The 27172-nt window shown below is 43.3% G+C and overlaps 1 protein-coding gene across 5 annotated transcripts in view; it reads left to right on the top strand.

Moving 5' to 3' along the window:
* FTO (FTO alpha-ketoglutarate dependent dioxygenase) overlaps nt 1-27172 on the top strand; it is a 613541-nt gene that overhangs the window by 119094 nt on the left and 467275 nt on the right. Inside the window, exon 8 of one of the 5 annotated variants that reach the window (XM_068260514.1) lies at nt 17154-17322. The exons of the other annotated variants lie outside the window; for them this stretch is intronic. Within the exon in view, the coding sequence (XP_068116615.1) occupies nt 17154-17204 (51 nt within the window). The 3' untranslated portion in view covers nt 17205-17322. Of the gene's footprint in view, nt 1-17153; nt 17323-27172 lie in introns of those variants that run through there. 5 annotated transcript variants of the gene reach the window in all.

Here is a 27172-nt window from a genome sequence, read left to right as displayed (position 1 = left end):
TACACCAGCCCGCAAGGGCACTTTAAAGCATATACGGCATACTCTGTGTTGCAGTTATAGTTACCACCCACTCTGATCCTTTGACCAGTGTGGGGGTGGGAGATACATTCTCCCTTGATCACCGCAGAGCAGCAATTACAAGAGCAACAAGGATGCGTGCCTCTGCGACCAATCGTCTGTCTTTGTTTCGGATCCCTTTTACATACAAAATTGGCCACCGTTCTGCCTCTCCTGTATGCAAACAAGGGAATATCTTTGAAAAGAGAACCAACCTCTGAATCTTTCTGTAGAATAGGCCAGAACTTACATACTATCCCTCTTATTTTCCTAGAGAGGTGGCCAAAATGTAAAACAAACGGAATTCTTTCAGACTTTTTATTCTTGTTCATTCCTGATACCTGATAAATGCAGAACTCAAGAGAAGCAAATGCTGTCTCCCAGCTATAAATCGGCCATTTTATTTAGCTTACCTGTCAGCCAATTAAGTGTATTGGTATACACCCATGTCTGTAGTACTAAATCTAGCAGGAATTGCATAGATTCAGCAAAAAGCAGGTAAGAGGTTTGGTCGAAAATAATTGTAGACAATAATTGTTGGTAGAAAATAATTGTCACCAGCAGGGGGCACCACGTGCAGGTATACCTCTCAATACCCATAACCATTACCTGCATCTCCATTACTGCATCTGCAAAAAAACAAATGTAAAAACACAAACACTAGTGCACATGGCAGACGGGGCCCCCCGGGCTCTGCCACCGCCCGGGGCCCCCAAACTCGCATGCGACTTTTTACTTACAATAAGGAGATACTTGAAGAGAGACAAGATGCATGGTCAAGTTGCCAGAGGAAAGCCAATACTGCACCAATACCACAAAACGGTCTGCTTAAACATGCAAAACAACAAGGTTGTTTGTTTGTTTTTTTACCAAACCTTCTGGAAATATTACTTTGTAGTGAGGGTGAGATCAAAATTAAACATTAAGTTCACAACCAATACTAGACAATATAGGCCCATATGCAATTAACTTTTTCACCCGAGTTATCTCCTAGGAGATAATTGTCATCTTCTCTTTACATTTTCAGCATTTATCAATTGAAAAAGTACCCAAAAGTTAGTGAAAAAGTACTATCAAATTTATTTTGAGTATCGGCTTTCTTGCTGGTGGCCTAAAAGGCATTTTATGACAAGTTGTGAAAATATCACCTAGGAGAAAACTCAGGAGAAAAAGGGAATTGCCTATGGCCCTTATACAATTCCCTTTTTCTCCTAAATTTTTACCTAGGAAATAATGATTCACCTTCTTTTTAAAATGACTTTTCAGCATTCTGCATTGAAGAAGTACCTAAAAAGTACCGTATTTTTCGGACTATAAGACACACTTTTTTCTCCCCCAAAAGTGGGGAGAAAAAGTCCCTGTGTCTTATAGTCCGAAGGTAGCAAAAAAAGTAGTACAAATATTGCTAAAAAACAAAAACTGTTTCTCACTATTTGCATCTATGATGCTCTGGATGTGTGGTTAGCTTCATGCCGCCAATCTGCCTCATTGCCCGCTCTCCATGCCGTCAGTCATCCGCCTCCATGCACGCCCTATGCAGCCGCCAATCATCTGCCTTGATGCCCACAACGATCCGCCTTTGGCCAACTCTTCATGCTTCCATGCCATGTGCTGGCACGGAAGCTGCAGCGGCTGTCCTCCTCCATGTATTGTGGCGGCAGGGGTCCAGAAGAGGAGCGATCCAGGGCAAAGTGAAGGCAGCGATTGTTATCTTGCAGGTTCCTGCATGGCGGCGGGGGGGGGGGGGGGGGCAGAAGAGACGCGATCCACGACTAATTGAACGCAGTGGCTGTTATCTTGTATCCTGCATGGCGGCGGCATGACAGCAGACGGGAGATCGTAGAGGTAGTTATGACTACCGATGCCTCAGTACCTCCTTGTACTTCCTTTCCCCGCATGAGCGTTGTACATCATGAGGGGGCGCTAGCAAACAAGGAAGTTCTGAGGCATCAGTAGTTTACTACCGCTACGATCTCCCATCTGCTGTCATGCCGCCGCAGTGCAGGATACAAGATAACAGCCGCTGCCTTCAATTAGTCTTGGATAGCGTCTCTTCTGCCCCCCCGCCACCATGCAGAAACCTACAAGATAACAACCGCTGCCTTCAATTTGCCCTGGATCGCTCCTCATCTGGCACCCCCACCGCCATGCAGGAACTTAAAAGATTACAGCCGCTGCTAATTGCCCTGGATCGCTCCTCTTCTGGCCTCCTGCCGCCGCAATACATGGAGGAGGACAGCCGCTGCAGCTCCTGCTAAGATTGCCCCTCAAGGGATGCCTGGATTGTGACAATGCTCCTCTGCCACGTCAATCATCTCAGCTGACATCAAAGGACAGGACCACGCAGAGGGACAACTGGATAAGTGATATCATCTAAGTTGTAGTGTTTAGTTATTGTGACTGGTGGGGAGGCAGGGGTTAGTTTAATGTAGGGTGTAGTGTTACTGGTGGGGCAGCAGGGGTGGGTTAGTGTAGTGTAGTAACTGTTGGGGGAATCAGGGACTAGTGTAATGTAGTGTAGTGCAAGGTTATTGGTGGGGCATCAGGCTTTAGTGTAGGCTACTTAGTCTAGCTGGTGGGGACAGCAGGGGCTAGTGTAGCTGGACACTGAAGCTTAGTTATTGTAGCTGGTGGGGACAGCTTGGGGGGAAAAAGGCCTACAAGACACCCCTGCACCATGGATGCACCCAGGTTTAGTATATTTTTTTCTGGGTTTTTGTCCTCTAAACCTGGGTGCGTTTTATAGTCCGGAGCGTCCTATAGTCCGAAAAATACGGTAGGTTAAAAAGTACTGTCTAAATTATTCTGAGTATTTTCTTTCCAGTTGGTGACTTAACATGCATTTTATTGATAAGATTGAAAATATCCCCTAAAATAAAACGTAGAATAAACTGGATTGGGCCCTATGTTTGGAGAGGAGAAAACATGGGTTCATTAAAAAGTACACCATTCCTACTGTGAAGTGTGGAGATGTTTTTGGAGTGTGTGGTGTGAGCTAGAGTGGCACATGGAATTTGGTCAGAGTTGGTGACAAGATGAATACAGCATGTTATTAGGGAATACTGGAAGATGCCGTAATGTACTCTTTTCACCCCAGAAGCTGTGCCTAGGATGCCCTTGGACTTTACAACAATTTCCTGACCACAATATTATTGAGCCATTTTGAGGAGATCTCAAATTTTCAGTTCATGCAAGACAGCCCACGAATTTTCCAAAACTGGAGGCTTTTTGCCAAGAAGAATCAGCAGCTTTACCTTCTGAGTAAATGAAGTTCCTAATGCACTATTATCACAAAAATGTCATTAATGTTAAAGGAGGGCATGCACAGTACAGTAGAATCTTATAGTACACGTTTGATATAGTAAACTCAGTCTCCAGGTTCCATGCATGTGCCTGTATGAAAATACATTGGCCTCAATTCACTAAGATCATGCTGAAGATAATAAGGCAAGAGTAAACTTGCCACCGCACAGTGAGAGAGTTATCTTATCTCTTCATTCCTCAATTTACCTCCTTTGTAGTTAAGTTACCTCCTCTATAGTTATTTTCAGACGTAGTTAATTAACAGTCTGTCTTTAACTTTAGAATTCTGGAGTTATTTTAAGGATTGAAGAGTTAACTTAAAGAGGAACTGTAAGCTCAAAATAATTTATTGCCAGCAGGTAGCCTATACCCAATTTATAGATGAAAACCCAGTATTTTCTGCTAGAAATCCAGCATTTTGCTGGAATCACACCTTTAAGTAGGAAGCCACGCCCCCTCATGAGGCTGCTCCGCGGCTGTATATTCATTAAGCTTGTGCGCACTGCCTTCTGGGTAGTGACATCATGGGTTGCTAAGGGGGAAAAAAAACAGCAGTCCTCACTGTTATCAAGGTGGGACATGTGCACGAGGCAGAAGAAGTTTATCTTGCAGCCTCCGATGGGATGATTGATCATCCCTCTCTGCCCTGTGAAGCTGCCGCTGCCACTATCAGGTCAGCGACATGTGTTTAACTCTCCTCATCCCAGCTGGAATCCCTCTTGTCAGCTCTTCCTACAGCCTCCGATGATCTTATAGCTCTGCCTGCATGTCATGTGCATTCACCCGACATGCAGACAGAGTTAGAAGATCAGCGGAGGCTGTAGGAAGAGCTGACAAGAGGGATTCCAGCTGGGATGAGGAGAGTTAAACACATGTCGCTGACCTGATAGTGGCAGCGGCAGCTTCACAGGGCAGAGAGGGATGATCAATCATCCCATCGGAGGCTGCAAGATAAACTTCTTCTGCCTCGTGCACATGTCCCACCTTGATAACAGTGAGGACTGCTGTTTTTTTTCCCCCTTAGCAACCCATGATGTCACTACCCAGAAGGCAGTGCGCACAAGCTTAATGAATATACAGCCGCGGAGCAGCCTCGTGAGGGGGCGTGGCTTCCTACTTAAAGGTGTGATTCTAGCAAAATGCTGGATTTCTAGCAGAAAATACTGGGTTTTCATCTATAAATTGGGTATAGGCTACCTGCTGGCAATAAATTATTTTGAGCTTACAGTTCCTCTTTAAAGACAGAAGAGTTAACTTAACCACTTCAGCCCGCTGGGATTTTTCACCTTATGCATCAGAGCAATTTTCACCTTCCATTCATTCGCTAATAACTTTATCACTACTTATCACAATTTATTGATCTATATCTTGTTTTTTCCACCACTAATTAGGCTTTCTTTGGGTGGTACATTTTGCTAAGAATTATTTTTTTATAAATGCATTTTAACAGGATTAATCAGAACAAAATGGAACAAATTCATTATTTCTCAGTTTTCGGCCATTACAGCTTTAAGTATAATCCACGCTACCATAATTAAAACCTATGTTTTTTATTTGCCCGTTTGTCTCGGTTATGACACCATTTAAATTTTGTCCCTATCACAATGTATGGCGCCAATATTTTATTTGGAAATAAAGGTGCATTTTTTCTGTTTTGCGTCCATCACTATTTACAAGCTTATAATTTAAAAAATATCCATAGTATACCCCCTTCAAATGCATATTTAAAAAGTTCAGATCCTTAGGTAACTATGTCTTTTTTTTTCCATTGTAATTTTTTTTTCCATTAAAAATTTTATTTGGGTAATATTTTGGTGTGGGAAATAAACAGTTAATTTTTAATGTTATATGGGTAAATTGTAATGTAAAAAATATGTAGATGTAGTTTTACTATTTGGGCACAAGATGGCCACCTTGAGTTTTTTTTTCTCCTTGTGCTTCTCGCTAACCTGAAGCACAAAGATGACGTGGAAAATTTTACGTGCAGAAAGACTGAAGCCTCTTGTAAGAGCGCTTCGGTTTTTCTGCTGGGGACACGGATCGGTGGTTGGGAACCATGTTCCCGTTCACTGATCCCAGGGCTACCGAGGGACAGCACGGTGGCGCGCCCTCGATCACGCGCGGGGCCGCGCCCGAAGCGCGGCACCGCAGCAGAGCAGCTGTCCGGACGTGAGCTTCACATATGGGTGGCAGAAATGGTTAAGGTTTGCCTGAGGTAAAATGTTTCCTGAAAACAATGGCCTCAATTCACTAAGATCATGCTGGAGGTAATAAGGCAAGAGAAAACTTACCACCACACATTGATCTTGCCTTATTAAGGTGTAGAGATAAGTTTTCACAGTGAGAGAGTTATCTTATCTCTTCAGTCCTTAAAGAGTAACTGTTAGGCATGAAAAACCATTCTCTATTTATATCTGTTAATCATATAAAAGGCATGCTAAAAAGGTGATGCATAACTTTAAAATCAATCTTACTTTTTTATTGCAGAGATTAATCCTCATGTCCCCAACTCCTTAGTACGCAGACAGTAATCAGTCGCAAAAGAGAAGTTGCAGTGCAGGCTGGGGCGGGGGGAGTTTCTGCACAGACACAGCTAGTTCAGCCTGATTGGCTGCAGCCTGTGTCACTGTCACTCCTTTTCCTCTCATTGGCTGCCTCCCATGACTGTCTGTGTCTGCCCGCTACCCACACTCCAGCCCGACAGGCATCTCTGCTGATTCATGTGGGCAGTGGCTGCCACCATCGCATGCATGGGGACCCCCCTGTCCCTGCTACCATTTCCTTAGGGATTCCCTGCATTTACAATCAACGCTCGCTATTGGTGTGGGGAGGAGGGGGGAGTAAAGGAGGAACTGACCTCACCATTGGCTTCAGCTAGAGGGAGTAAAGATGGCCCCTGCCAGCGAACAGATTTCTCTCCATTTTCCTTATTTTATTTTATAAAGTTCACTGAAATCAACACTTGGACCGTGCAATACACATATTATGTAAGTAGAGCTAGTATTTATCTACTTATACTGTATATGTCGTTTTTTTATCTGGCATAGTATGGCTGACAGCTACTCTTTAAGTTGCCTCCTCTGTAGTTATTTTCACATGCAGCCTGTCTTTATCTTTAGAATTCTGGAGTTATTTTAAGGATTGAAGAGTTAACTTTAGAGGTCTCACCTTAACTTAAAGACAGAAGAGTTACCGGTAACTTTAGGTTTGCTGGGGGTAAACATATATACTTGCATGCCCTAATTAAAGAGTCACTGTAACAAAAAATAACAGTCCCTGGGGGGTACTTACCTTGGGGGGGAGCGTCAACAGTACATAGAAAAAAGAGACTGCTACACTCACGTATAGTCCCAAATGGGAGCAGGGAAGTTCAAGGCCAAATGATCCAAAAGTAATGATAAAAATCCCGCTGCACCAGATGGTAGGGTGAAGTGAAAAAAATCTTTATTCTGTTATTCCATGTCAGCGTTACAGATAAAAGCTCACGCGTATCGGAGCAAAAGATGGCTCCTTAATCATAGCTAACATACACATGCATTACATCAGTTATATAGCAAAGAGAGGGCCCCACCCACAGGGGTGTCTATTTTGGCCTTAAAGTTACAGACATCACAAATTTAAAATGGTATAAACCAGTACATTGTGCTGAAAGTACATATAAAAACACACATGTAAAAGCACATCATGTTGTCGCAAATCTGTTCTTATTCAATATTTATTGATTAATGGGGGGGAGGCCTTTGGATCCTAATGAGGCTTCCCCTGTCCTCTTCACCATCTGGGATCCAGTGCTGGCTCCCCAAAACATCAGCCGACAAAGATGTCGGTGCAGGCAACTGCAATATTTACTTTCCCGGCTCCAGCGCAGGAACTGTATTGCTTTTCTGATGGGCTACGGCAGAAATAGGCAAGCCCGATCGTGTTCACTCTACTTCGATGGATTTCTGCCGGAGCCCATCGGAAAGCTTTTACTGCGCCTGCACTGGAGCCGGGAAGGTAAATATTTACATCACAGCTGTTTGGGGGCTGCCAGTGCTGGATCAAAGAGGGTGAAGAGGATGTGGGAAGCCACATTAGGATCCACAGGCTCCCCCCTCACAAGGTAAGTACCTCCCATGAACTTTTTTTTTGTGCGTTATTTTTTTTTTTTTTTCGGAATCTCTTTAAGTACATGCAGACTCTATTACAGCAAAATGAATGTGGTAAAACCACACACCAAACCGCTCTAGAATTATACATTTATAGATGAGGTTGGTATCACTGGTAAACTAACATTACCATATTGTACGGCTGTAACGCAGCACTAAGGAAGATGTTGGCACTATATAAATTAAATTATAACAGTGAGTTTATTCATCCACCCCAAAATATATTAATAGTTTGGTTGAGAAAGGGCATGAGTCCATTAGGGTCAACCAGAAAGACAATAAAGTACTGTATATTAAATGGAAAACAGGTACAGTATATGATAATCACAAAACGTTGGTGTTAACTGCTATGCATAAGAAATTACTAACTTCCCAGCATTTTGTAAAGGGTGCACACCAGCCCCACAACAAGCTTTGATGCTCTTTCTTCACTGTGGGAGATTACTGTTTTACGGTTTCACTCATATGTCTTGGTAGTGTCTTTAAACAAATAATTCATAATGGCAAATTCAATCAAGAATGTATTATCATTATGCAACTGTTGTGTGTATGGTGTGAGCATCCACATTATTGAAGGGAATGCTAGTGCTGCATTTACTTAAAGAACAACTAACAATTGTCCTTCTGTAAACCCCACATGCCTATAGAGCTTTAGCCAGCAACAATAGAAAGCTTTTCAAAGGTCTCTCATCACAGCTTGTGTGAAAAAAGTGCCTTATTTACCAGCTGTTTGTAACAGTTTGTGTCGACGACAATGCTAGAGGCTAGAGCTATACCATGTAGATATGTTCCACTCCTCTGTCACTATTCATAGAGGAATGATTTGCCGTTTGTTTTTGCACTGCCCACACACACTGCTTTTTCACAGATCATATGAGAACACCTGAGAAATTGCCAGCTACAGAGAAACGATCTGAAGAGAAGAAATTTTACTTGATTCCTGTTCTTGCATGCTTCCCCTCTCACATTCAAAATGAGCTTTTCCTGTCTGTAAACTGTTTACACTGTGAGGCAGAGAGAGAGAGGGAGGATCAGGCACACAGAGCTGGAGCTGATGAGTTATTTACACACCTGTTTAAAGCTACCTGTTTTTCACCTACCCTTTTTTTTGGTACTTTTTCAATTGCAGAGTGCTAAAAAGTTATTTTAAAGAGAAGATGAAAAAAATTATCTCCTAGGAGAAAACGTATGAGAAAAAGTGAATTGAATAATTGCCAGTGGGCTCAACCCAATTCACTTTTTCTCCCAAGTTTTTTCCTAGGAGATAATTTTTCATCTTCAGCTTCAAATAACTTTTGCACTCTGCAATTGAAAAAATACCAAAGGTATGTGAAAAAGTGTTATCAAAATTATTCTGAGTATTTTCTTGCTTGCTAGTAACTTAAAAGGAATTTTATTTATAATGTGAAAGTATCACCTAGGAGAAAACTTAGGAGAAAAAGTGAATTGTATCAGGTCCATCGTATTTTTTTTTATTCAAGGGGATATTAATGGGACTCAACAAAGTAGTTTACGTGAAAGATAATAGTATCCTTTATTGCCAAGATACCAAAAAGGATGTTCCTCGTTTCAGATGGTCATCCCCGTATATATTTTTTTACCAAAATAAGACCTGAAGTTTAATTTAGGTTGTTTTGCTATGGAAAGTGCACTAGATTAATATTTAAGGCTTCCGACTTGGAGCTACAGCTGTGATCTAATATTGTTGAGAAATGGACAAGCAAACCATATAACTTGGGCAATATAGATGATGATATAAGCATAGAAATACCATCTGCAAATAATGCACTCTACGTATGCCATTTCATACAGGGGTCCTACTTAATAAGAGAAGATAAAGCTTTTTGCTGCAGCAAATACAATTGGGGAAAGTGGATATCCCTGATGTGTTCTCCTCTGAACATTAATAAAATTCAATTGGAATCCGTATAGTGCTGTTAACAAGTATTAGCCCCAAACTCATTTTCCATATATATATATATATAGATATATATATAGATATATATATAGATATATATATAGATATATTTAAACTGTGTGTTAGATGAAGGAAACTTAAGTATAAATATTTATTATGCAGTGTTTAAATTAAATAATAAACAAACTTGCTCAGCATTCCCATGAACCATGTGATAGACTCAATGGCCTCTTCAAATGCATACCTGGTTCTGCTGCATTTGCCAGAAAACATTACAAACACTTCCTATGATTTTATATCAACTTGCCCAATTGCTTTTGAAGCCCCTGTTCAGGCATATATGTTTTACTAGATTTAATAAGGTGCACACGTAAAAAGCTTACTTATGTCTGCCTATAAGCTCTTTGATTAGCTGATGTGAAATAAATAACTTGTGATATACCTGATAAGGTGCCTAAATACAGGCCACCTCCTGCACCACTGACTATCTGTGTTGTAGCCTGCAGTTTTCTCGGATATAGACTGTGCCACCCCTCTTGCAGTCTCAGTAGTGGAAACGATGGAATAAAAACACCAGGAGTGGAAATACCAATAGTACCTTAATGTGTACCTGTAGAGAAAAACGTCTCCCTATGGTGTACTCACTTTAGGAGGGAGAAGCCGCTGGAACCTAGAGAGGCTTTCTCCGGCCTCCTCCACCTGCCTTTTCCAGCACTGGGACCCCCCAAAAAGCTGCTTGTCTACACTTGTCAATGGCTCACACATGTGCACTAACATGGACCTGCTGGGAAAAGCCTTGCCCGTTCAGATTCATGCTACTGCACATGTGCATGCTATCTGCACCTGCACAGTAGCACAAACCTGTTCAGGATTGGCTTTTTCCACCTGAACCCAGACGGACCCGTGCTACTGCCCAGGAGTCCCATAACTGGATCAGCCAGGCTGAGAAGGACGAGGAAGCCTCAATAGGATCCAGAAGTAAGTATCTAAATTTGTCCATAGAAAACCTGACAGATGCTTTAATTTTGGCTCCCTCTAACTCAGCAGCTTCTGATCAAGCTATCAACATTTCAAGACATGGTTTTTAGCTACAGTTATCTAAAAAATGTTCATTTACCTTAATGATCACTAAGAACTAATCACTAAGATGTTGGTTTTAGACCTGCCCAGAGATGGGCTTTAAGGAATTTTAGGTGTCTTACTTCAATTTTTTTTTCAGATTTTTTTTTTCAGATTATTGTGCATGAGCTGCTAGGTTCAGCTGTGGCATATCACTGCGTTTTAATTTAGAATTTTAACAAAGTCAGTACAAGAATTGAATGCTCACTTTTCCAATGTAGACAAGCTTCTGTATCATTGTCTTGTTGCAAACTTAATTTATAACATCCACCATTAAAAGAGAAGTGGACATTCTTTTTACAGTGTAACTCAAATGAGAGAATCGGTACAGTGCTGCGTGTTTCTGTTTTTTTTTTGGGGGGGTGGGGGAGGGTGCTCCCCCAAAAACTGTGTTGTGTTCTTCTCACTTATACTTATTGCGGACTAGATGTACTCAGAATGCAGAAAGGAACACCATTGTTTTTCTATTTGAGATTTCATCTGACAGTATTTACTGTATACCTGTGGTCCAAAGTATTAAGTATGACATGCCCTCGCCTTTTCTGGACATGTCTACAAGAGAAGTAACTTAAAATATCCATAAACCTCTGAACACCTTTGTGAACAACAGCTCTGAGTGAGTTCTCCTCACAAAAACAATCCCACAGATTTGTTTTTCCAGCATATTTCATGCTGTTTGGAGAAGATGATGGTTGATGGTTTCTTACATTAAATATTTTGAAATGTTCGCCCTCAACAGGCAAAACGTTCTCAATGGTACAATTTTTTTTAATGGTACAATTTTTCCATCAGATGCGATCATTTGTCACACTTTTTACGATCAAACAAATCAGAAGGTAATTATCGATTGTTCCCATAAACAGGTCAATTAGGGCACTTTTTCTCTTCAACTACGATAGTAAAATACAACTTTTGGATCAATTAGATTTTCTGTTCCAATCAACCATAGAACAGTTTTACATCATGTTTCTCCACACACTGCTCAGTTTTCTGTACAATTTGATACTAAAAAGTTACTTCGAAAGATCACATCTAATGAAAAAATTGTACCGTTAATGGGCACCTTAAAGAGAATCTGTATTGTTAAAATCGCACAAAAGTAAACATACAAGTGTGTTAGGGGACATCTCCTATTACCCTCTGTCACAATTTCACCGCTCCCCGCCGCATTAAAAGTAGTCAAAAACAGTTTTAAAAAGTTTGTTTATAAACAAACAAAATGGCCACCAAAACAGGAAGTAGGTTGATGTACAGCATGTCCACACATAGAAAATACATCCATACACAAGCAGGCTGTATACAGCCTTACTTCTGAATCTCAAGAGATCACTTGTGTGTGTTTACCTTCTGTCCCCAGCTTCTCTCATGCACTGAACATTACAGGTTTCCTGCAGATAGCTCTGCCTATGTCGTTAAAAGTATGTGACAGACCAGCTCCTTTCACAGCCTCCAGAGGAGGATTTTTATCCAGCTCTCTTCTATCACTGATAAGATAGCAGAGAAGCTGCTGGCTTATGTAAATAAAACACACACTGGAGTGTGCATAGAGGAACAGTTCAACACTGAAGAACTTGGCAGCCTTCCAGACACAGGCCGACAAGTCTGACAGGGGAAAGATACATTGATTTATTACAGAGATGGTTATAGTAAAAAGAGCTGCAGTGAGCCAGAACAGATTAGAATAGGTTTAGGAACTTGTAGGATGGTAGAAAAAACGTTGTAATTTTTGTTACAGAGTCACTTTAAGATTGATATACTTTTCTTACCATATTGTCATGCAATTTATTTGCAAGATGTGAAAAGGGTAATTTGTTATAGTTTGCCATAGTATGATTGAATAATGTTGAGCTTCAAAGTATTTTTTTCCCTCTAAGTTGCTTTTTTATCCATTGTATGGAGTGAGACTCGGGCCTGATATGTAAATTGTGCCCATGCTTTCCTCTCTCACTAAGCTGCTCTCATTGGACCACTTTTAAAATTTTAGTCATGTGATACTAGAGACATGTGACAGGCATAGCGAGTGCCCTGTGCTTCACATGATTGGGGACACAGCCCTGCTTTTCATACTTTGCTGCAGCTCAGCCTTACATCACACCTGGCAGCATTTGGGATAGCAAAGCTTTGCTTTAATTCCTGCTCTGGGTTTGGGTGATGCCACTCAGTTTGCCTATACATGTCAACATAAGCCAGATAGTGCTCATCTTGCGTATACTGCATCTCCCAGTTTTCACCTCTTCAACTCACCCATCGTCAAATCACTGAGTACAGTATGTGGATGTGGGTTTGAGGCAAGGAGTTGCTGTGTGGCTGAGTTGACCACTGTTTTGTTGTGCTAAAGACTATTGAGATACAAAGTTTCAGTCACCTTACCCCAGCAGCAAGGTGTGTATGGTGCACGGGGGCTCCTTATAATTGAGAGACAGTCCTTCGGTGTTGTCTGCATGCGAGGACAGTGGGCTTTTTTATTGGATAGTCAGAGCTTGTAGCAGGTTGGCACTACAGTGTTATCTCATTTGTGGTGAGCTGTGAACTAGTGTCTCCCCAGTGTGCACTCCTCCTATTCAGCATCACCAGCGTGCTATAGCAGATAAGTATATTGCGTAGAGAGATAAAGGAGGAGAAAGCTGGCACTAATGTAAGCGATTGATTTATTGTTGCAAAAATAGAAATCACAGGTGCAAACTTGTATACATCATATAAGTTGTGGTAAATATACCAGACATGGGAGGAGGCACAGTGGTGGTGGTGGTGGATAGGGGGTGCTGGGTACAGGATGCCTGGTAACCGTAGGCTCTGTAGAAGCCCAGCAGAGCAGGAAACGGCTGTCAGGCATCCTGTACCCAGCACCCACCACCACCACTCTGCCTCCTCCCATGTCTGGTATGTGTACCACAACTTTTAGGCTGTTTTATTGGTGTTCTTCATATTACTGGGAAGATTCCTTGGGGTTCTGTCTGTTTTCTGGGGGATGGGGAGCTGGCTTAGGGTGCTACCAGTTATTGAGGGGTGAAAGGGTACAATTGACCTATTCCCAAGGTTCTTAATGTCAGGCATATGTCTGATTTTTGTGTGTTTTAATTTGTGGGGGAGGAGAGGTGTTCATTTTAAGCATCACCAAGGGGTGTTTATCTATTTATTGTGACATTTAAGGTTAGAGGTTTTCATGAATACAGGAGGGTAGGGTTAGTTGTTGGGATGGGTGGTGTTTTGTTTCTGTTTGTTTTTTTCCGGTAAGGGTAAGATTAGACTTTGGAGAGTGATGGGGAGTAGAGAAACATTAAAACAGCCAGTGAAAATATCATTGTGGACCTGAAATAGTACATGATTCCAGAATTTGTAGCTGAAATACGGTGTTAGCACCTAAACCACAGGTACTCTATCTTACTTACAGTACTTACATTTATCATACTGTAGACAGCTTCAACTAAACTGAGCTGTACTCAGGTCATCTGAATTTAAATTTGGTCACTTGGGGGATTGAGTAAGTAGGATGCACTTAATTTTTCACTAGGAAGATATGGAAGCTTGATGAACTTAAATGAAGAGAACATTTAAAAAAATCAGTGTGAAAATTAGGCAATGAAATAGTAAATACTTTTGATACTGTACCATTGTACAATTGGAATGTAACAAGCAAGCACATACAGTATATTTTAATAGTAACAACAATTTGTGCCTACTAAAAGACTAGATTTTATTTTAATATTCTTCCATTGGGACCCCAGTTTTTTTCTTGAACCTTCAATTATACATGCCCTGCTATTGTTTTTAAAGCAGGAAACCTTGTTTAAATGTCCAAATCACTTCTAACATGGTGAAGTATTTCTTACTTACACCTTGAAATTCACTAAAAATATTTTATAAATGTCAAGCCATACTATTGGAAGTATGCTTTCCAGTGAAATGCATGCACCAGAGTTAGTCAGGATTAATTATTGGTAGTGATTAAAGACAGGGTTAAAACAGGATCAAGGAGTACTTGTAAAGTAGACATATTTGGCATAGACAAGAGGTAACAATAGATTACCACATGGTTTTGGGGTAAGCCAGGTTTTTATTTATTTATTACTTTATTTAATTAATTACTTGATAATATGTTTTCTGAAATATAAAAAGGATGTTGCAAAACTAAGGAAAGTGAAAAATGTTTAAATAAAGATCTTGATGAAATATTAACATGTCATGCTAAATGGAAGATGGAATTTAATAATAATGCATATTTAATAATAATACATATAAATTGCGCTCATACATTGATTGGAGCATGACTGAGCAAACCAATAAAGTAAACCGATTTAGAGCAGTAAGCTAAAAACACAAAAATGCCTTTTAAGCCACCTGCAAGACAGAGAACACGCAAAATAATTTTAACATTACTTTTTAGACTACGTTTTTATGCTTTTTTTTCAGTTGAGACGTGCTCAAAAGCGATTTTAAAAAGATGATGAAAAATCATCTCCTAGGACAGTCATGTCCAAAGTCTAGCCCATGTGCCAAATGTAGCCCGCTGAGTCTTTTCAGGTGGCCTCCGAAGCTTTCCTCTGTTATACAAATGCATGCAGCCAGCATGCAGGGGCCAATGTCACCACTCTGCCTCCCCCTCCGCTCATCCAAAGTCCCATAGTGATTACTAGAGACATTTTATCTCCAAAGGCCATTTTTTGTAGTCATTTCCTACGGCAATTACTATGGGACTTCGCAACAGGAGTCCTGATTGAGGAGGAGGAGCAGAGGGGAAGGCAGAAGTCAGTGACGTGGTGATTGAAGGTTGAGGGAGAGGGTAGCCATCCCAGTGCCACTACTGTGCAAGCAGCAGCCACTATTGTGCCAGCAGCACCCACTACTATGCAGCAGCCGCCGCAACTGTGGCACTACTTTGCCACCAGCAGCCACCACTGTGCCACCAACAGCCACCATTGTGTCACTAGTGTGTTATCAGCATCCAGCCACCAGCAGCCACCAATTAGAAACCACCACTGAGCCAGCTGCAGCCACCAATTAACATCAGCCGCTTATGAGCAGCTGCCACTATGCCAGCAGCAGTAGTAGCCACTCATTTGCAGCCATTACTATGCCAGCTGCAGTAACAGCTACTCCTCAGAAACTGCCATTATTTCAGTAGCAGTAATAGCCACTTGCCAGCAGCTGTCACTATGCCAGCAGCAATGGCGCTCACTTTCCAGCAGCCACCACTATACCTGCAGTAGTAACACCTACTCCCAGCAACCAACACTATACCGGTAGCAGTAACAGCCACCCACTAGCAGCCGCTACTGTGCCAGCAGCAGTAATGGCCACTCGCCAGCAGCCATCACTATGCCAGCAGCAATGATGGTCACTTGCCAGCAGCCACCACTATGACAACAGCAGTAACAGCCACTCACTAGCAGTCACCACTGTGCCAGCAGCAGTAACAGTTACTTGCAAGCAGCTGCCCCTATGGTAGCAGCAGTAACAGCCACTTGCCAGCAGCTGCCACTGTGCCAGCAGTAGCAACAGTCACTTGTTGGCCACCATTGTACTGAAAGGAACATGCTAACTGCATACAATATATGGTTTATTACCTGGAGAAATTTTTTGTTTGACAAAATGTAGTAGGCATAGTGTGCACCAAGGGGCAATCATAAAAAAATTATTTAAGTAACCTCCAAAACCGCCGCTCCTGTGGGCCGCAATGGCCCACTTTCACTTTTGTGTCCTCTGGGTCACGACGCTGGAATGAGAGATTCATTCTTTCATTCACAGCGTGCAGGGGGCGCGGCCAGGGAAAGAGAGCTGCCCAATGGCAGTTCAGGAAACCCTGCAGGAATGTTTTCAACAGGGAATCCCTGTCCTCAATGTTTACCCTTGAGATAGCGACAAATATTGTTGCTATTCTTGGGGGGCTATAGCGCGGCGTTGGCGGGGTTGGGGGCAGAGAGCGGCTGTGTGCGAACACAGAGGCATGTCATGAGACAGAGAACTTGCCTCTGTGTCCCATCTGTCCCTCCAATAAAACACATCTGGTGCTCTTTAAACTGTTTAGCCATTTATAATAGGTGGCATTCCAGCTTCCACGCATGCCTATATACATCCCATAAAGTACATGTTTAATTATAATGTTGTGCTGATGTCAGGTAGGTCCCTAAAAAGTATAAACATAGCAATGCAAGAAACAGATTAAATACTTGAGTTGGTATTTCCAAGCTCTGCCACGGCTGGTTGTGTGTCTGTATTTCAGATCATTGACTGCTGGACAAAGCCCCCTATTGAGAGCATATTTTTTATATTTTTATTTTTTGATAGTAGTGATCAACCACCACCTTTCCGCTCCCAGTGACACCAGCAAGATTAGTCAAGCCTTCACTTGCTTTTCATTATGTATTTTGTGAATTGCAAAGACACTTTATTAGGTAAATAAACACTCAACTGTACCAGATTTTTTTTTAAATCCGTTTTAAAACTGTATTTATGCTCTGTGTATAGAGCACATCGAGCCTACACTAGGACAGTCAACGTGTATACCCCATTCACACCAGCCGAGTGAGTAACCCTTATTCACCAGCCAGTGTGCCTGCCTTTTTTTCTCTATATTTTTCTGCTGCAGTGTCTCTTGTCTTTATAAATAGGACATCAAGTTGTTCCTGCCACCTTCCACTCACCTGCTCACCAATCCCTGACCATGGCACAAGAACTACAAAGAGAGTCTGCAAGAAAAAACTGCTCACACTGCTAACCACAAGTGGAGAAGAACTAATTTGCCAACTACAAGGCTAAAGTATAACCCCTCTGGTTATAACAAAACATTAAAAATAATGTGTGAATGGGCTATACTGTGTATGTGTACGCTCTGCATACTCTTATTTTGGTTGTTTCTTCTATAATTTTTTTTTATTCATCAGTGATACACTTTCATCACTCACAATTAGCAGTGGCTTGTTTGGGTTAAAGCTGAACTAAAATGGGCCCATCTGTTGCTGTATTTCTCCATTAAAGAGATGCTATGGTAATTTAACAAAGCATGTTCCAAATATGATCTAACTTCTCCCTCCCCAATTTGATAATTCCTAAGGCACATAACTTTTCATTAACAACTAAATAGAACCTAAAGACATTACAGTACATATGCAAAGCATGGTTGATTATCTGAGCATAGTTCTGCTCCTTCTCCCCTCTTCCAGCCTGATCATGCTGGGCGTCTGTTCTCCATGATCTGACAGTTGTGAGTGACTTTGGAAACACTTAAAATTAGGTAAGCAAAATCCACAGAGGTGAACTTTATTAGAAACTCCAGCAAATCTGTTCTATATATTATATTTAGAAACACTATCTGCTGAAGGATTTCATTCTTGTATTAAAGCTCTGTACTCACCTCGCGATGCAGGGAGATGGATCCAGCGACGTCTCCCTGATGACGAGCACTCATCTGATCCATCTTCCAGCCGGCGGGTATGCACAACGTCATATGACTGTAATGATCGGTATCAGCACACAGAGAGTATCTGATTATTGGTGATCTGCAGTATCACCAAGAATGCAGATATATACCTGACTATTGATGATCTGCAGAATCACCGATAATCCAAGTATAACTAACCTTTGGACACCTAACACAGTAAATAACAATAGAGACAGGTATATCTCGAAAACTCGTGGAAATGTCCACCACACGGCAATTCCTCAGAGGTGTGGTTACCTCTGAATGGGAACCCCGTATGTGAGATCCTCATACCCAGATAAAGAGAGGAATCTCAGCCCCTGGCAGTAATCATCTGCCGGGGCAAGCGTCTCGGGGAGGCAAGCCTCAGAGATAGTCCGTCAGTGGGAGACGTTCCACTGATGGGAGAAAGGTCAGACAAGCAGAGGTTTCGGCAACAGAGAGGGCGGCAGAGGTACAGAAACGGAAAGCTGATTCAGAGTCGGTAAACAGGCAGGGTCGGCAACTTGAATCAGATAGGCAGAAGTACAAGAGCGATTAGCGTAAAGAGTAGTCAGGGAAAGCCAGAGTCAAAACACAGGTAATATACAATACAATACTAATCTAAGGTGTGACGTCCTTGGTATCAACACCTAGGAAACTGAGCTAAGGTCTGAGCGCTAACAAGGATGTATTCACGACAGCAGACAACTTGCTACTGACTAGCAAGTCATATATGTAGCAAGTGAGCTGCCCTGCGCCACCCCAGAGCCCCAGCCAATCCCTACAGGAGATGGAGTCAGCTGACTGGCCTGGTCAGCTGACTCCCCGTCTCGAGGCATAAAGATCCTGCCTCCTCGCGCGCGCGCGTTATGCGACGGGTAAGCGCCGGCGAGAGGAACCCCACAGAAGGCAACTGCACGGCGGAGTCCGCCGAGCATACGGACTCCGCCGACCGCACAGCCCCGCTCGGCGGCACGCTGGCGGTGAGGGTCCGGGAAGCGGAGCCCGCTGCCATATGCATGCAGGCAGCGGGACCGCTATCCCTCACAGTACCCCCCACCTTGAGGAGTGGACTCCGGACACTTCCCACCTGGTTTCTCAGGATGTACCTGATGAAACCTCTTTCTCAACCTCTCGGCATGCATGCGACCCTCTGGCACCCAAGACCTATCCTCCACCCCATACCTCTTCCAATGGACTAGATACTGCACAGAATTTTGTACCAAACGAGAATCCAAAATCTTTTCCACCTCAAATTTTGTCTGGCCCTCTACTACCACTGGGGGGGGGGGGGGGGGAATCCACATATACGGCCGGCTTCAACAAAGAGACGTGGAATGATCTTCCACTTCTCATGCTGGCTGGGAGATCAATCACATAAGAAACATCATTGATCTTTTTGGCCACCGGATAAGGCCCTATAAACCTGGGACCCAACTTGGTGGACGGTTGTCTGAGTGCCAAATGTCTGGTTGATACCCACACCATGTCCCCCGGGGTAAAGTGCCACTCAACAGATCGCCTTTTGTCTGCCTGTTTCTTCTGACTTTCAAAGGCTACGCCTAAACTCTTTTTCACCTGTGCCCAAAGCTCCTTTAACACCCTCTGCTGGAAAGGGAGAGGAACACACCGGCAAAGGGGAAAATTTAGGAGACCTTCCTGATACAACCTGAATAGGGGACAACCCCGTAGAGGAGCTTTTCAGGTTGTTGTGCGCAAATTCCGCGAAGGGCAAAAACTTAACCCATTCTGTTTGCGCATCCGCCACATAACATCTGAGAAATTGTTCTAGTGCCTGATTAACCCTTTCGGTCTGTCTGTTGGTCTGTGGGTGGTAAGCAGATGAAAAGGATAAATTCATATCCAAACTACGGCAAAAAGCCCTCCAAAATTTAGACACAAATTGGACTCCTCTATCGGAAACCACATCATCCGGAATCCCATGCAAGCGAAAAACGTGTTGTATAAACAGATCTGCCAACTCCTGAGCTGAAGGGAATCCTTTCTGGGGAACAAAATGGGCCATTTTACTGAACCTGTCTACAATCACCCATATGACTGTCATACCCTCGGACCGAGGAAGCTCGCCAACAAAATCCATGGACAGATGGGTCCATGGTTCACTCGGTACTGGCAGGGGTTGCAGGGTACCCACCGAAGCCTGGCGAGAAGGTTTGCTCCTGGCACACACAACACATTCCCTGACAAACTCCCTGCAATCAGAGGCCAAAGAAGGCCACCAAACACACCTCGTGAGCAAGTCCTGAGTGCGAGTAACTCCAGGGTGGCCTGCGTTTTTATGGGCATGGAGCAACTGCATAATCTGTAATCAGAAGGGAAGTGGTACAAGCAAAACCCCCTCTGGTTTCCCTTCTGGAGTATCTAACTGGTGGGCAGCTAATGTGACTGCCCAATCCTCCCAGGTCTCAGTGGCAGCAAGCACCACCTTGCGAGGAAGAATGCTCTCGGGAGTTGCAGACTGTGCTGTCTCAGGCTCAAAACATCTGGAGAGAGCATCCGCTTTGACGTTTTTACTACCTGGGGTGTATGTGATGACAAATCTGAAGCGCGAGAAAAATAAGGACCAACGGGCCTGACGAGGACTAAGCCTCTTAGCCCCTTCAATGTACTCCAAGTTTGTATGGTCTGTGAAGACGGTGATCGTGTGTTCTGCCCCCTCTAGCCAATGGCGCCACTCCTCAAAAGTTAACTTAATGGCCAACAGTTCCCGATTACCAATGTCGTAGTTTCTCTCCGCCGGAGAGAATCTACGGGAAAAGAAGGCACATGGGTGCAGTTTACCCTGAAGTCCTGAACGCTGAGACAGCACCGCTCCAACCCCGATCTCTGATGCATCTACCTCCAAGATGAAGGGAAGGGTAACATCTACGTGTCTCAGAATGGGTGCAGAACAAAATAACTTTTTTAGGGTATCGAAGGCTGCCTGGGCCTCTGATGTTCAATGATATGGATCAGCCCCCTTCTTGGTAAGACTAGTAAGGGGGGCAACTACTGAGGAAAACCCCTTGATGAACTTCCGGTAATAGTTTGCGAAGCCAAGAAATCTCTGTAAAGCTTTCAAGCCTACCAGTTGGGGCCACCCCAAGACAGCGTAGACCTTTTCTGGGTCCATAGAGAGACCTGAAGTGAAAATGATGTAACCCAGAAAAGGAATCTGAGTGACTTCAAAGAGACACTTCTCTAGTTTTGCGTAGAGGGAATTCTGTCTCAATTTCTTTAATACGAATTTCACATGGTTACGATGTTCAACAAGATTTCGGGAAAAAAATCAATATATCATCTAGATCAGGCATGGGCAAACTCGGCCCTCCAGCTGTTACTGAACTACAAGTCCCACAATGCATTTGCCTTTATGAGTCCTGACTGTGGCTGTCAGACTCCTGCAATGCATTGTGGGACTTGTAGTTCTCTAACAGCTGGAGGGCCGAGTTTGCCCATGCCTGATCTAGATACACGAGTACAAACTTTCCCAGCACCTCCCTGAAGACCTCGTTAATCAGCTCCTGGAAGACGGCCGGGGCGTTACACAGCCCGAAGGGCATAACTAGATACTCGTAATGCCCGTCGGGCGTGTTAAAAGCCGTCTTCCACTCGTCACCGTCCCTGATGCGTACCAGGTTGTATGCCCCACGTAAGTCCAATTTTGAAAAAATACTTGCACTGGTTATCTGAGCGCAAAGATCGTCTATCAAGGGCAGAGGATAGCGATTCTTTATGGTGATCTTGTTTAGACCACGATAATCAATACAAGGTTTAAGACCACCGTCTTTTTTTTGCACAAAAAAGAACCCTGCCCCGGCCGGTGACCGGGAAGGACGGATGAAACCCTTTGCCAGATTTTCTGCAATGTATTCCCGCATTGCCAGCTTCTCGGGCCCGGATAAATTATAGAGATGACCTCTAGGGGGCATACAACCAGATCTCAAGTCAATGGGGCAATCGAAACTCCGATGAGGTGGGAGTTTATCAGCGGACCTAAGACAGAAGACGTCAGCAAATTCAGTGTATTGTTCTGGCACCCCTTTAACCTCCACCTAGCCGACACAGCCCACCTTCGAAATTCTGCCGCATAGACTTCAACAGAATCCCGGCCCTGTCTAAGACTTTTAAGCTTCCTCTCGGCAGTGATGGAAACGTCCGGATCATCATATATTATAGCCATTGCTTTAAAAAATTCCTGGACTGAAGTTAATGCTGTATCTTCCGGCGGTAGACCGTATGCCCAGGTTTGTGAGTCCCCGGTTAATAAGGTCTTTATGAACGTCACCCTTTGGGACTCAGACCCTGATAAATTTGTCCTTAATTCAAAATAGGACAAAACTCGATTGTGGAAATCCTGAAAGTCAGACCGCTGCCCTGAGAATTTCTCGGGCACTGAGATACGAAGATCGGCGACCGAAGGGGATTGCATTGTGGTAACAGTCGTTTGAAGGACCTGCACAGACCCAGTCAGTTGATTGATCTGGGTTTGTTGCGTATTAACCACCCCGATGAGGTTATTTACCGAGGTGGTCAAAGCCTCAACCTGGCTGCGTAATGCTTCCATAATGGTGGTCTGCTGTTCTGTAATGATCGGTGTCAGCACACAGAGAGTATCTGATTATTGGTGATCTGCAGTATCACCAAGAATGCAGATACAGTGGAGGAAAAAATTATTTGACCCCTCACTGATTTTGTAAGTTTGTCCAATGACAAAGAAATGAAAAGTCTCAGAACAGTATCATTTCAATGGTAGGTTTATTTTAACAGTGGCAGATAGCACATCAAAAGGAAAATCGAAAAAATAACCTTAAATAAAAGATAGCAACTGATTTGCATTTCATTGAGTGAAATACGTTTTTGAACCCTCTAACAATAAAAGACTTAATACTTAGTGGAAAAACCCTTGTTTGCAAGCACAGAGGTCAAACGTTTCTTGTAATTGATGACCAAGTTTGCACACATTTTAGGAGGAATGTTGGTCCACTCCTCTTTGCAGATCATCTCTAAATCCCTAAGGTTTCGAGGCTGTCTCTGTGCAACTCTGAGCTTAAGCTCCCTCCATAGGTTTTCTATTGGATTAAGGTCCGGAGACTGACTAGGCCACTCCATGACCTTAATGTGCTTCTTCTTGAGCCACTCCTTTGTTGCCTTTGCTATATGTTTTGGGTCATTGTCGTGCTGGAACAGGAACACCCATCCACGACCCATTTTCAGTTTCCTGGCAGAGGGAAGGAGGTTGTCGTTCAGGATTTCACGATACATGGCTCCGTCCATTTTCCCGTTAATGCGATTAAGTTGTCCTGTGCCCTTAGCAGAAAAACACCCCCTAAGCAAAATGTTTCCACCCCCATGCTTGACGGTGGGGACGGTGTTTTGGGGGTCATAGGCAGCATTTTTCTTCCTCCAAACACAGCGAGTTGAGTTAATGCCAAAGAGCTCTATTTTGGTCTCATCAGACCACAGCACCTTCTCCCAGTCACTCACAGAATCATTCAGGTGTTCATTGGCAAACTTCAGACGGGCCTGCACATGTGCCTTCTTGAGCAGTGGGACCTTGCGAGCCCTGCAGGATTTTAATCCATTGCGGTGTAATGTGTTTCCAATGTTTTTCTTGGTGACTGTGGTCCCTGCTAATTTGAGGTCATTCACTAACTCCTCCCGTGTAGTTCTAGGATGCTTTTTCACCCTTCTCAGAACCATTGACACCCCACGAGGTGAGATCTTGCGTGGAGCCCCAGAGCGAGGTCGATTGATGGTCATTTTGTGCTCCTTCCATTTTCGAACAATCGCACCAACAGTTGTCACCTTCTCTCCCAGCTTCTTGCTAATGGTTTTGTAGCCCATTCCAGCCTTGTGCAGGTCTACAATTTTGTCTCTGACATCCTTGGACAGCTCTTTGGTCTTTCCCATGTTGGAGAGTTTGGAGTCTGCTTGATTGATTGATTCTGTGGACAGGTGTCTTTTATACAGGTGACTAGTTAAGACAGGTGTCCTTAATGAGGGTGACTAATTAAGTAGAAGTGTCTAACCACTCTGTGGGAGCCAGAACTCTTAATGGTTGGTATGGGTTCAAAAACTTATTTCACTCAATGAAATGCAAATCAGTTGCTATCTTTTACTTAAAGTTATTTTTTCGATTTTCCTTTTGATGTGCTATCTGCCACTGTTAAAATAAACCTACCATTGAAATGATACTGTTCTGAGACTTTTCATTTCTTTGTCATTGGAAAAACTTACAAAATCAGTGAGGGGTCAAATAATTATTTCCTCCACTGTATATACCTGACTATTGATGATCTGCAGAATCACCGATAATCCAAGTATAACTAACCTCTGGACACCTAACACAGTAAATAACAATAGAGACAGGTATATCTCGAAAACTCGTGGAAATGTCCACCACACGGCAATTCCTCAGAGGTGTGGTTACCTCTGAATGGGAACCCCGTATGTGAGATCCTCAAACCCAGATAAAGAGAGGAATCTCAGCCCCTGGCAGTAATCGTCTGCCGGGGCAAGCGTCTCGGGGAGGCAAGCCTCAGAGATAGCTCGTCAGTGGGAGACGTTCCACTGATGGGAGAAAGGTCAGACAAGCAGAGGTTTCGGCAACAGAGAGGGCGGCAGAGGTACAGAAACGGAAAGCTGATTCAGAGTCGGTAAACAGGCAGGGTCGGCAACTTGAATCAGATAGGTAGAAGTACAAGAGCGATTAGCGTAAAGAGTAGTCAGGGAAAGCCAGAGTCAAAACACAGGTCATAATTTCCCGCCTTGACTACTGCAATGCCCTGCTGTCTGGTCTCCCTATGACCTGAACAGCCCCACTGCAGTCCATCATGAATGCAGCAGCCAGAATTATCCACTGCTCCCATCGCTCCACCATGGCGGATCCCCTCCTTGAATCCCTCCACTGGCTTCCTATCCAGTCCAGAATCAGATTCAAGATACTGTGTCTGATCTACAAATCTGTCCACAAAACCTGTCCAACCTACATTTCCGATCTTACTCAGAGGTACACACCCAGCCGCTCACTCCGCTCTTCCAATGAACTTCGCCTAACCACCCCCCGCATCACCCAGTCCCATGCACGCCTCCAGGACTTCTCAAGAGCTGCTCCAACACTATGGAACTCCCTACCTCCACCCATTAGGGCAGCCCCTCCTTCAACATCTTCAAGAAAGCCCTCAAAACTCACCTTTTCACTCTGGCCTACTACCCCTCACAAGTGCTCTAAACCCACAGCTGAACTCTGGTCTCCTACCTCTCGTGTCCCTACCTCTCCCTTTTGATTGTAAGCCTTTGGGCAGGGTCCTCCTCCTTTTGTGTCCAACCTGATCATGCACCTCCGTTACTGTGAACCCATGCTAGGCCTCTTGAGTGAACCTAACTTGCTTAATCTCCATGCTCCCCTCCAGTGACTGACTAAGCATTACCTTGTACTCATACTGTGCTGCATGATCTGATCTTTCTTGTATTCAGGTATTGTCATTTTGCTGTATGTCACCCCTAAATATTGTATGTATCCCTATTTATTGTCCAGCGCTGCGTAATATGTTGGCGCTTTATAAATACAATAAATAAATAAATATACAATACAATACTAATCTAAGGTGTGACGTCCTTGGTATCAACACCTAGGAAACTGAGCTAAGGTCTGAGTGCTAACACGGATGTATTCACGACAGCAGACAACTTGCTACTGACTAGCAAGTCCTATATGTAGCAAGTGAGCTGCCCTGCGCCGCCCCAGAGCCCCAGCCAATCCCCACAGGAGATGGAGTCAGCTGACTGGCCTGGTCAGCTGACTCCCCGTCTCGAGGCATAAAGATCCTGCCTCCTCGCGCGCGTCATGCGGCGGGTAAGGGCCGGCGAGAGGGACCCCACAGAAGGCAACTGCGCGGCGGAGTCCGCCGAGCATACGGACTCAGCCGACCGCACAGCCCCGCTCCGCGGCACGCCGGCGGTGGGAGTCTGGGAAGCGGAGCCCGCTGCCATATGCATGCTGGCAGCGGGACCGCTATCCCTCACAATGACTTTACAGGACAGGCATGAACGAGACAGTAAGCGATCGTGGTACTTTACATAGGAGTCATCGGTGATCTTAAAGATCTGATGTACGGTCGTTATCGCCGCACAACAATAAGCTATGTTCGCATGATCATGCGCCTGTACCCACATCGTGAGATTGTGTAAACGACCACTCGTTACTCAAAAAAATGCCAGTTGTCTGGAAAATTGTCGGAAAAATCGCAAGGTGGGTACAGGTCTTGTTACTACTTCAAACCAGTTTGCTTTTACCATCAGGTATATGATTGAATTTTATTAGCTTATTAACCACTTAAGCCCGAAGGGTTGTTTATTTTTTTGCATCTGAGCACCTTTCATCTCCCATTAATTTGCCAATAACTTTATCACTACTCATCACAATGAATTGGTCTATATCTTGTTTTTTCCGCCACCAATTAGGCTTTCTTTGGGGGATACATTTTGCTCAGAATTTTTTTATTCCAATTCCAGTTTGACAGAAATATTAATACAGAAATGGAAAAAAAATCATTATTTCTCAGTTTTTGGCCATTATAGTTTAAAATTAATACATGCTACTGTAATTAAATCCCATGTATTTTATTTGCCCATTTGTGCTGCCTATTACACCATTTAAATGATGTACCTATCACAATGTATGGCACTGATATTTTATTTGGAAATAAAGGTGCATTTTTTCAATTTGCGTCCATCACTATTTACAAGCCCATAATTAAAAAAATATATATTAATAATACTCCTTTGACATGCATATTTAAAAAGTTCGACCCTTAGGTAACTATGTATTTATTTTATTTTTTTTAATTGTATTTTTTTTATTTTTTTTTTTGTATTTAAAATTGTATGTGGGTAATTTTTGGTGTGGGAGGTAAACAGCTAATTTTAAATGTAAACAAATGTATTTATTTATTAAAAAATGGATGTGTGTGTAGTTTTACTACTTGGCCACAAGATGACCTCAGTGAAAAACTCCTGAAAGCGTTATCGTACGCTTCCAGGAAGAAGTATGAAGTCGAGGAACTTTTTGTAATTCAGAAAAACCGCAGCCTCTTATTAGAGGCTGTCGGTTTTTCTGTGGGCGGTTACGATCAATGAAATATAATCCCATTCATTGATCGCTGGGCTAATGGCCGCCGGCGGGAGCGCGCGTGAGTATACTAGTGGCTACCTGCATTCACAGTT

Source organism: Hyperolius riggenbachi, chromosome 11 (assembly GCF_040937935.1).
Source record: "Hyperolius riggenbachi isolate aHypRig1 chromosome 11, aHypRig1.pri, whole genome shotgun sequence".
NCBI classification, from domain to species: Eukaryota; Metazoa; Chordata; class Amphibia; order Anura; family Hyperoliidae; genus Hyperolius; species Hyperolius riggenbachi.
This window is presented reverse-complemented; position numbering and strand designations above follow the sequence as displayed.